The sequence below is a fragment of the Rhinichthys klamathensis genome, unplaced genomic scaffold (assembly GCF_029890125.1).
Source record: "Rhinichthys klamathensis goyatoka isolate OS25496 unplaced genomic scaffold, OSU_Roscu_1.1 h1tg000406l_1, whole genome shotgun sequence".
NCBI classification, from domain to species: domain Eukaryota; kingdom Metazoa; phylum Chordata; class Actinopteri; order Cypriniformes; family Leuciscidae; genus Rhinichthys; species Rhinichthys klamathensis.
This window is the reverse complement of record NW_026606907.1, coordinates 2,072,501-2,084,600: the sequence shown is the minus strand read 5'-3', so window position 1 is coordinate 2,084,600 and position 12,100 is coordinate 2,072,501. Positions and strand designations below refer to the sequence as shown.

General features: G+C 37.0%; 1 protein-coding gene across 1 annotated transcript in view; it reads right to left on the bottom strand.

Moving 5' to 3' along the window:
- The window catches only part of ankrd11 (ankyrin repeat domain 11), a 178,526-nt gene that overhangs the window by 21,118 nt on the left and 145,308 nt on the right, over positions 1–12,100 (bottom strand). The window contains exon 4 of the mRNA XM_056234790.1: positions 10,306–10,444. Coding sequence (XP_056090765.1) covers positions 10,306–10,444 — 139 coding nt within the window. The remainder of the gene's footprint in view (positions 1–10,305; positions 10,445–12,100) is intronic.

The following is a 12,100-nucleotide window of genomic DNA, read 5'->3' as shown; positions in this document are numbered from 1 at the left end:
ATTCGGGTCACTTCTGGGTCATTTCACGTTCACACAGGAGATCACAAAAGGTCACATTTAATTGGAAATGTGAACGGCCTTGCAAAAAAATCAAATTTTTTCCAAAAATTCGGAATTGACCATTAAGCCCCTGCAGTGTGAACGCAGCCTTGGTGACAGGGTTCGTACAGATCCTGTAAAATTAAATTCTAAGCGCTACTTTTTTTGGACTACAATCAGAGATCTCACTTATCAAAACAATATGTCATTTTATTTCTATAGCACAACTTAACACAACACCAGTTGACGGGTTCCCACACCTTGGTTAACTTCAAATTCAAGGACTTTCAAAGTCCAATACCCTCAAATTCAAGGACTTAATGTGGGAACACATTGGTTGTGTCGGACAACAAGCGTTGAGGTACCGGCTTCGTGCGCGCGTGAACGTCATGCCATCGTACAACACAAAGTACCTCACGCGGGAAACGCTCAACGTAACGCGTAAATGCGCGTAACTAACTAGTTAGTGCGCATAGGCCACGAAGTGCTGGCGAAATAACACATTAGCCGACAGAAGGGAATAATATGGAAATTTTTTCAGAAAACTTCTTGCACAAAATAAATTCAAGCACTTTCAAGGACCTGTTTCTATGCGTGTTTATTTTCAAAAACTTTCCAGGGCCTTGAATTATTATTATTTTTTTTTCAGATTCACAAACTTTCGAGGACCCGTGGGAGTGTGCTTAAAGTGAAATTCCAGGACTTCAAGCACTACTTTTTTGTTGTTTTTCAAGGACTACAATCAAAGATGTCACTTCAAATAAAACAATATCTTTGCTATCTTTCAAATTCTAAAAAAAGGTAAAACGATAAATAAAAATATACTAATAAAACAAAAATGGCATAAATTAAAGTGCAGCGCATGCAAAGTATGCAATGACTGTGGCAACATTAACCATTGAGAGAATACTATGACAAAGATATCGCTTTCCTTATACCTTGCTTTCCTGTTGAGGAGAAAACAGGGGCATGTTAACACTCAAACCAGCCTCATAAGCCACGTCTCCACCCAAATTACCCAAAACAATTTGTCCCAGGAACTTTTTCCCCCCCAGACCTGTTGCTCTCAAACCAGCCTCAATCATTTGGTTTTGTGACCCTCATAGTAGGGCTGCACGATTAATTGCAATTTACATGTAATCGCACTTAAAGCGATTTGGCTTATCGTGATTTTGAAATCGCAAAGGCTGTGATTAGGGATGTCCCGATACCACTTTTTCACTTCCGATACCGATACCGATGCCGCAGCTTTGGCTTTTGCCGATACCGATATTAATCCGATATTTTTATTTTATTCTTAAACTAATAAAAAATATAGCAATTTTCTCAATTAGCCACCTAAAATATACCTCCTATATAGTCCACAACAACAGTTGATTATGAAAGATTGCCACCCTTTATTCAAACACTACAAAAAAATAAAGAAATATATAAATGAAAGAAAATACAGGTACTTCAGTACTTAAAGCTAGCTAGCTACCAACAGGTTTAAAGTTAAAACAATTTAAACAGCAGCATTCTACATTGTAAATACCAGTACAGTTTTTGTTTTTTTAAATCAATTAGAATTTCTATAACTGTGTGTTAAACTGATTATCACTCTTGTGTGTGTTAAACACAATCTACTTGCTTCATTATAAAGATAAACAACAAATCCCCAAAATATATGATCATAATCTATGACAAAAATGCTATTATAAACTAGATTAGTGGATAATACACATTGCTCTTTTTATTGTTGTAAAATACATTCATGAAAAACAAGATAACAAAAATGAAAAAGATAATTATTTTAGATATAGCTAAATCTGCTATAAAATTGAGACATGTTTTAAGTGTATTGCACAGCTATTTAATGAGGCAGCAACATTAATAATTATTAATGTTAATAAGCTTTAATTGCGTCAATGCATTATGATATGAAAGGCTCCAATACAGTGCGGCACAAAGCGCTTATGCGCATCCCGAGCGGAGAATGATGCGCTTGAAGCCACGTGGAGTTCCAGCACGCAGCGCGTCGAGTCCGCTTTGAAAAGTTCAAAGCACAACGGAGATACATATTGATGGACAGTGTATTATACAGTATCTATTTATGCAATCGTTTATTGAGCCTTTTCTTTTAACAGTTTTAAATTTCAGTTACTGTGCGCGTGAAGAACAATTATAGTGCTCTGACTCTAGTGTTGTGATCAAACTGACAGCGTCCGACACCCGGTAGAGAGTAACACGATTGAGTTACAGCAATAAAGTCCAGCAAGATAAAGTTGTTTTATGCGAAAACATAGACCTTTATCTTACAGATCAAGTATAATAGTATTAACATTGAATCATCTTGAAGATAGTTTCATCATTGACTGCAACCGAACGCGACGCGCTGTTTGAATGCTGAATGGAGAATGACTGACAGCCGCGAGAGGGAAAAATTTACGTGATCTTGAATTTAATTACTTAAATATTAATTTATATCTCACATAATAGCTTCAGAACACTTATAATAGAGTGCACGAAAACGTTATGGTACTTTAGAATGTTTTTGTGCATTTTGTGGGGCTTAACAATAACACATAATAGTATACCCACAATATCGGATTTGAATCGGCCTCGTCTGATCGATGTCAGATCGATACCCGATCCCGCAAAAATGGCAGTATCGGAGCGATACCGATCCTGAGTATCGGATCGGGACATCCCTAGCTGTGATTATTTATTATGCGCAGCTTGTCATTGATGTACGGCTCTGTAAACGCCGCTCCATCGCTACTCCTTTAAGCACCTTGTACAAACCCTGAAGTAAGCTAGCACAAGTTAATATGCATTAAGTGCATTCCCGTCTATGCCATCCTTAGTAGCCTGAAGGTCAAGTGAAACCTTGGGTGAATTCCCAGCTGCTGATGGCAGTCTAGCATGTGTGTGTGTGTTTCTTTAAGGCTATGACTTGGCAGCCTGTCACCGATTACAAAATGGCTGGTGTTCGCATTTCAATGTGGCTGAGGCAAGGTCACCGCTACCTTTGGACAAAAGCAGCTGCTCTTCACAGAAATGCCCATCAATTATTCTCAGTATGTCAGTGTCAACATATCTGCCTCACAATGCAGTCGTCCAGTTCATTACACAAGTCTCACCCGTGCTATCGACTTACAGTAGGAGAGGCATCTTCCCGTTTGCCAGTTTCCACTGTATGACCTCAAACTGTGCAAACATGCCCAAATGTCACACAAGCATTCATGTGCCATTAACACCAATAAAAACCCAATGAGGTACAACAATCCTGTCATCTAGATTTCTGCTCTTGCATAATCTATGGAAGATACACAAGCCAGCTTGTTCTCAACATAGTGATTTGCTCGAGGCCACAAGCATATATTATAGGGAAAGGAAGCCAGACACAGATCTTTCCAGAAATTATTCTTCATGTCTGGAGTTGATGAATATTCGCTAACACCTGTAAACACTTACATGCAATGTAGCCCAACCTCTTACACACACACTTTCTTTTTAAGTCACATTCCTGTGATTCAACCCTCGAAGAGCAGAAGCAGTCTAAACATGTATATAACGGGTGGATGAAGGGAACAGAAAAACACAGTGCTTGCACTTTTAGTCTTCTAAAATAGACTCGACTGAGGTAATGACACTGGTACAGTATCACAAAAGCTTTCCGTCCCCATTTGTCATGCAAAATGTGAATTTGTGGCTGCAGAATGTTTTGCACATTGTCTATTTTTTAATAATGTAGAAGCCGTTCAAAAAGGGAAAACCTGAAATAAAAAAATATAAGATGCATTAATGAATAAGTCTAACATCAGTGCAAGCCTCAAGTTAAAAAGACAAAATGGGAATTATAATACGTCTAAAATGAGCACATTGAAAGCTATTGTCGAACAGTGGGTATATGCACAGTTGAATGAAGCAATTATTAGGATAACTTGACAACTATAAACAACGACATCTACAATAATTGCATCGCAGCGCAGACTAATTTTAGCTTGGTGTTGTTTTCCCAATTGCACTGCAGATATATAGCCTAGTGGAATAAACCGTATATAATCTCTAATAAATGTATACTCTCTCACAGTGAGTGAGTATATACCCTCATATCTCTTACGCCCGACCTTCAGCTACGAATAAGAGTACTTAAACATTTCATATTATTGAAATAGCTATAGGGAGAATTTAAGATTTTTTTAATAGTTTGTGCATTTATTTGTGCATTTCTTTTTTTTTATTTTATGAAATCTATTTAGTTATGTGCTTAATCATATTTATATTGTGGAAAATTATGAATATCGGTAAGTGGTTGAGGCCTTTTAAAAAATTTGACTTCATAGCAAATAACCCTCTAGCATAAAAAATAAATAAATAAACATTTAACGGCTGACTTTCCTGTAAACATTCATTCTAAACACGCGCTAAAGCTTCATATTAGTGGTCGACCGATATTGTTTTTTGATGGCCGATGCCGATATCTTTGAGAGCAGATTGGCAGATAAAAAGCCGATATATATTTATTTGAATTAATATCTAATAAATTAGAAATAAATCATTTAAAAATAAGTAATCGTATTACGTTCACTGTTTGCGAAATTGCAGTCTGACAGAAATATTATTAAGATTAAGGTTATTGATTTGATCTGTTTATCTGTGTGGCTTAATGTACTCATTCAATCCACATGGCTACAATGAATGAATGCTTGTGGGAATTTCTCGCATTATTATCGTGGACCTTGCAGGAACGTTTTGTGAAATTCAGGCCCTGTAAAAAGGAAAAGTTCAAATGAAACATGACACTTTCAATTTAACGTTGCTTAACCTATTTATATAACCTTATAGTTATGGTGGTGGTATAACTAGTTTTTCAAAAACAACCCAAACCAGAAGAGCTGGTTAGGCATGAGGTCTAATGTCTTTGATCAAACTCGTTTTTTGATCAAAACTGTACAACTGAAGATGACAAACAGACCAAAATGAGCTAATCTGAGATGGTTCAGGCCATTGCCAGCAGTTCATAGTGATCAGTTCTCAGTTTGATTGACTATATTGAGCAAATGCAAACCTGCTACAAGCATTTCTTGGTATAATGTGGTGTGTGTCCTCTGAGACTGAAGGAAATCTAGGTCAGGGACTGAGCGTTACAGGGACGACAGCACAACAAACAAGGTAAATTTTCAATGGTAAATGTGTAAATATAAATCAAACATTAAGCATTGCATTTTCTGGGTGGGTTAGGCTAATACTAGCAAATCAAATGAGCTCACTCAAATTGGTCAGAAAAGTAAAAGTAAAACCACACCTCTCTAACGCTGTGTCGCATGAGATATTCAAATCGTGCAAAACGAGTTATGCACTGAAAATTGTAAAAACTTATGGTTAAGGGTTTGTGCAAAACAGCAATATTAACAGTGATGCTTGCCTTAGTAGGAACCCAACTGTACACAATGGCTCCACTGTCAATCACCAAACCCGTACGGCAGAACTCTCTGCCCAGTGGAAACAGGAAATGAAGGCAGAAGAGACAGGAAGTGCCCGCAGGATGTTGTGTCAATATGCACAGCAGATGAAAGGACATTATGGGGGAGGGTTTTGTTTTTATTATTTGGTTTCATATTTTTGTTACAATTTTGAGATATTATTGGTTTGTTTTGTTTGAATTGAATCTGTTAATTAAGAAAGAAAATGGGATACGTGGAAATGGATTGAATGAGATGTGCAGTGGGTCTGGGGCGATTTGTTTCGGCCTTCTCTCAAGGCTGCGGAAGCATGGTAGTGCGCATAAGTTTGTTTGAAGTTTTTTCGTTTTTGTATAATTTGTACCTTAATTTCAATCAATGTTTTGTAAATCAATTATCTGTATTTAAATGAATAAGAAGAAAACAAACAACGCTTGGTGAAATGAAGTGCGTAGCAAAACACAAGCACGCTAACATGCTTCCGCGGCCGTGAGAAAAGGCAGAAACAAGCGGGTTAAAACTTGAGGCTTTTGCTCAGGGATTGTTAATGTATTAGACTTCTTTATCTGAGCTTCTCAAGCACAGAGACCGTGTGAACGCAAGCTTCACCTCTTCAGAAACCTAGGAGACGTGGTTATCAAACTCAGGCAAAACAGACGTGGACACAATTCAGGCACAGGCTTATCTGATATATATGATTTCCCCGTATATATAGTGATTTCCGCGCATGGATCCGCATAAATGACAAAAAATGGCGATGGCGATGTCAACTTGTAAAGAAAGACGCGCCTGCGCACACACATATTCAAACGTGCATATCTATAGACTAAACACGTAATATGCATGTGCACGCCGTCAGTGTTTTCACAAAATCACGTTTTCTAAGTTTGCATGGAGATTTCAAACATTTTCAAAACTTGCATCTTGGAACCCATTTCAAAGTTTGCGTTCTCGAGCACCAAACACTGTTGTGCAAATGAACGGCCAGAACGCATAATACGTTTTCTGTTTTTGGTTAAAACTGTGTCGTTTCAGCGGTAATGATCTTTGCAACGGAAGTGAATCAATCAAAAATGTACTTTAGCTGGACAATAACTTTATTCAAGAGCTGCTGTAAAGCCCAAACAATCTCGGTTACTGTAATTTCCTATTATCTATATTGTTAAAAGCGCTATATAAATAAAGGTGACTTGACTTGACAGGTGAATAATTCATAAGAGCTCTGCATGACATGAAATGAAATACTATAAAAAACATTCCTCCCTGCAGGAATATGAGTAACGCTCAATGGCTTGGCCATATGAAGGCCAGAAAATATCACTGGTCCGATCTGCTAGACAGCAGCGAATCTCTTCTCGGTTTAAATGCGAGTGTGTGTGTGTGTGTGCATGTTAGCCAGAGACCAATAGTGTGTGCAAGCGTACCAGCGCTCATGCCTGCCAGCGTAAGCAAGGCGTGGGCAGCAAATATTACTGTCTCTTATCAGCCAACCCACTCCCTTCACCCTTATATCCACAACATGCTCGCGTCCACCGTCTGCCCAAAGATATCAAATCATGCCGTGCATATCCCAAAAAAAGCAGCTCATAAGCCATTCGGCCTCTGTAATATCCCTTTCGAAATGTATTGTTATTTGCCAGCTAAATGCACTGCATTCGACTTCCATGCCGAGTTCTGCGTCTAATACATAATGCAGCAAAAAAGAGTTTAATATACAGGTTTATGGCTCTTAATTTCTTTTTATTAACTAACCACTTGTAAACTCATGTCCGCTGTTCTTTTTTTTATAAATATAGGATTTGTATTAAATCTATATTCATTGAGTCGAATCGAAATCGAATCAGAATCGATACCCAGCCCTAGTGCAAATCCCCACATAAAGCATCTCATTAGCCTGGAAATGCATCGTTATTTGCAAGCTAAATGCATCGTGCCGATGCACTGCATTCGACTTCCATGCCAAGATCTGCCTCTAATACATAATGCAGCAAAGATGTCTGCGTCCTGAGAAAGCGCAGGAGAGGTAACGAGCAAACACAAGAAGATGGAGGCAAGAAGACCGAGATGGAGAGAAGTATTCTGAGTGCTTTTGGGCCTTGTGGGTTTCTCCAGCTCTATGGATAAGTGGCAGAGACGGTTGCACGGTCTCCCTCAATGCAGAACACACACCGAGAGCCCGTGAGAGAGACGGAGAGAGGGAGATGTAAAAATATCAGCTGGATAAATTATGTATTTCAAATGGAATCGTCCAGAAAATGGAGGACAGAAAGGGTGACAAGAGGGAAGCTTTGGCTGTGTTACCTTGACTTCAATACAATAATGATCTCGGTCGCACCATAACTATTTACTAGCCCTACAAACAGTGTATCTTTTCTCTACGCCATGTTTAAAAAAAAAAACTGTCTGTACGAACCCTGGGTTTATAACACTGATAACACAAATGAAACTTTTTTGGTTTTCAAGGACTACAATCAGAGATCTCACTTATCCAACAATATCTTTATTATCGTTCAAATTCTGAAAAAGGTAAACAGATCAATACAAATAAACTTAATAAAACAAAATGGTACAAATAAAGTGCAGCACAAGCAATGACTGTGTTAACTTGGATACTACGACAAAGATATTGCTTATTCCTTATTCAAACTGATAGTTTCTCCCATGAATATATGATTGACCTGAAGAATGAAAGATGTATCATATACTTGGATATTTATATGAGTAATATCACGCTTATAGCCATGTGAAATGGCTCTATATCAATATCAGACGGGTTGCACCGCTGATTTTGTTTGAAAAGGTTGTTTTATCAATAAAATTAAACACTAATTTCACATCGTCTTTCAAAAATGACGCATGCACTTGTCAAGTACCTTTTCATAAATATCACTATTTTCAAGAGCTAAATTAAATTCCAAAATGTCAAATTTAAGTACTTTAAGCACTTTGTACGAACCCTGAAAACCATTAACATGTTTATTTTATATTTAAGTTTACACAGTGCAAATTAAGCACTGAGTTTGGCTGTTTTATAAACTACAAAAACAGTATAGATTTATAATCATAATATCAGTTTTCAATCATATTAAATAATTAGTTCACTTAAAAACTAAAATGCTGTCATCATTTAGCCTACTCGCCCTAAAGTTGTTTCAAACCTGTATGAGTTTCTTCTGCTGAACACAAAGGAAGATATTTTGGCATAAGATTATGAGGTTGATGAACCGCATTGACTTCCATAGTAGGAAAAGAAATACCATGGAAGTGAATGGGGTCCAAACTGTTTGAATACCGACGACATTCTTCAAAATATCTTCCGTTGTGTTCAGCAGAACAAAGAAAGAAACTCTGTAACAACTTTAGGGCGAGTAGGCTAAATGATGCCAGCACTTTAGTTTTTAAGTGAACTATTCCTTTAAGAAATGCCCAAAATTTCAAAATCAGTGAATCCAATTTCCTTCCCATATCAACAGCGTATCTTAACTCAATGCAATGTTTTTAAATTATAACTGTTATAAACCATTAAAATGTTTATTTTTAAGATTTCACAGTGCAAATTAAACATCGAGCTTGTTTTTTTTCCAAAAACAGTATAGATTTATAATCATATCAGTAATTAATCATAGTAAATTATTAGTGACAACATTTTTAAAAATCAGTGCATCCAATTTCCTTCCCATATCAGCTGTTCTCATGCTATTCTTAGGTTTGTTTTCTTTCAGGAACCAACTCTAGCTCACACAACATCTTCCTTTCCATTTCATCCAGGCCAGGACTGAGTTGATAATGGCTTTCGTAGCAACGCTTCATAATTAAAAAGCACCCATTAAAACGTTAAATGTGCGTCCAACTTTCAGAAGCAGCCGAAGGGGTGTAAGCATGAGCTCATTGCGGTAACAGAACAAAGGTCTAACTAGTCCTGTACTGGAAACCTTCCAACTGGGGGAGGAGACCATGGAGAGACCAGCTCGACTACATCAGAAAGCCCCGGTGAATGTGCATGAGGAACAAAGCCAAGAGCTGGACGTATTCCATCAGGAACAGACAATGATGCAGCATAAAAACATGCACGCACAAATAAATAAATCACAGAGGTTGTAGCCGCTATCGCATGGCCTAAAAGTGCGGATTTGAATCTCTGATGGGATATGCAAGGGGGTATTAATAGATGAAACAAATGCAAAAGCCACACTCCAGCGTTTACGGCTAAATAAGTGTTGGAAACGGTCAGAGAAAGAGAGAGAAACATTGAGACAGGCCAATCAAAGAACGGACGTGACTACACCCCCTATTAGCATTACAATGAGCACTTCAGGCATTGTCTGATGAGAGAGAAAATGGGCAAGGTTTCACGCCTCACAGCCACGTCTCAAAGGGGGGGAGGGGGTGCTCTGCCAACGGCTTGCTGAGAGACTCAAAGCACCACAAAACCCAAAAATACATTCAAAACACTGTCTTTCCAAACAAGTCAAACAACACACAATAGAACGAATGGAAAAGTTAAACTAATAAAAATCATTTTACCCTACAATCATGTTAAAAAAAATTTGGGATCAGATTAAATACTATAGTATTATGATTCCAGGCTGAACTACATCAAAAAAAATCCCCAAAAAACAAAGAGTATGAAATCTCACCCTTCTCAGCATCTCATATCCAATACATTTCCAATTACTGGACTAATGGTTTCTTCTTAATCAGCACTTCTGTCATTCCAGCACACAGTACTGAAGAAAAACAACAACAGTAGCCCACACACACAGACACACACTTCCTGTTACCCATAATTCTTTGCAACAAACAGGCCCCGCCCCCTTACCAGAGTCAGAATCTTTCTGATCCCCATTGGCTCCGACGGTGAAGGGCAGCTTCCTCTTAGGAGCTTTCTCTTTCATCTCTTTCACACCATCGCTGCGGTCCAATTTAGGAGTCTTGTTTGACGAGCCTTTGTCTTTATCCTAGGGGAACATGGAAAATAGTGTAAGTTTAATGGGAAACCGCAAATGAGTAAGTGCTCTAGGACAAATATTACTGTCAAAAAGAATAAATGTAGAAGATACAACTATGCAAGCTTTTATGAGTGCTGGGCAACGATGAATTGCATCCAAAATAATAAACGTTTGTTTACATAATATACATGTGTGTGTACTGTGTATAATTATTTTGTATATAAATACACACATTCGCATGTATATATTTAGAAAATTGTGTATATATATGTATATACATGCATATATTTCTTAAATATATACATGCATACGTGTGTTTATATATACAAAATAATTATACACAGTACACACACATGTATTATGTGTAAGCAAACTTTTATTTTGGATGCGATTAATCGTTGCCCAGCTCTAGTTTTTATACATTATTGTGCACTTAATCTTGTATAATCTTTAAAATTGTATAATCTTTATTGGAACTTTTCCCCAACGTCAGGATTTTAGGGTTAAAAATTGTTTATATACTTATATAACGAAAAAAAAAGTATGTTCAAGATGCTGTAGGACATATTTCTGTAAATAAGATAAAAAGTTGGACAGCTACCCCATTTAAACAGATTTTGATTACATATACAGGTGAAACTCGAAAAATTTGAATATCGTGCAAAAGTTCATGTATTTCAGTAATTCAACTTAAAAGGTGAAACTTATTATATAGACTCATTACATGCAAAGTGAGATATTTCAAGCCTTTATTTGTTATAATTTTGATAATTATGGATTATTAAAACCTTTTCACAATATTCTAATTTTGACTTTTTCATAAGCTGTAAGCCATAATCATCACAATTATAACAAATGAAGGCTTGAAATATCTCACTTTGCATGTAATGAGTCTATATAATATATTAGTTTCACCTTTTAAGTTGAATTACTGAAATAAATGAACTTGTGCACGATATTCAAATGTTTCGAGTTTCACCTGTATATAATTATATATATATGGGAAAAAAATCATTGTTCTTTGCTACCCAGTGAAACGATTAAAATAAGATAAATTTCCCCATTTAAAGTGCTGAGGGAACCTTACATGTGTGTCTATAAAAGCTTTCCTAAAGTGACTTGAAGCAACACAGTAGATATTCTGTGTGATAAATACTTAGAAAAATTTGAGGAGGGGTTTGAAACAGTTCCAGACCTTTCACATCAACAACTGGAACCCATCAGAAACCCCCACCATCTTCAAAGCTGCACACACACCCAGTCCTGCCAAAAGCCCACCATTAAAGGCATTCGATATTCAGATCTCAAATACAGCACATTTTGCAGAAACTCCTAGACTACAAACATGCACATCAGCCATACTTAAGAGACACAACACGTACAGGGGAGTTTCATTCTGCCTGCGGTTTCTTACTACTTTACAGCTAGGCCAATTTTCCATGCCGATTGGGGGGTAACAACCATGGAATGGATTTAACACGGTAAAATGTATTAAATGGAGTTGAGAGGAGTTGGGTATCGAAAACCGGGTCCATTTTAGAAGTTATTTATATAGCACATTTCAAACACAATGGTAATTTAATGTGCTTTACATAGACGAACTTAAAATAATCAAAAGAAATAAGAATAATTAAAACAGTTTAGAATAAAAAATAAGATAAAATA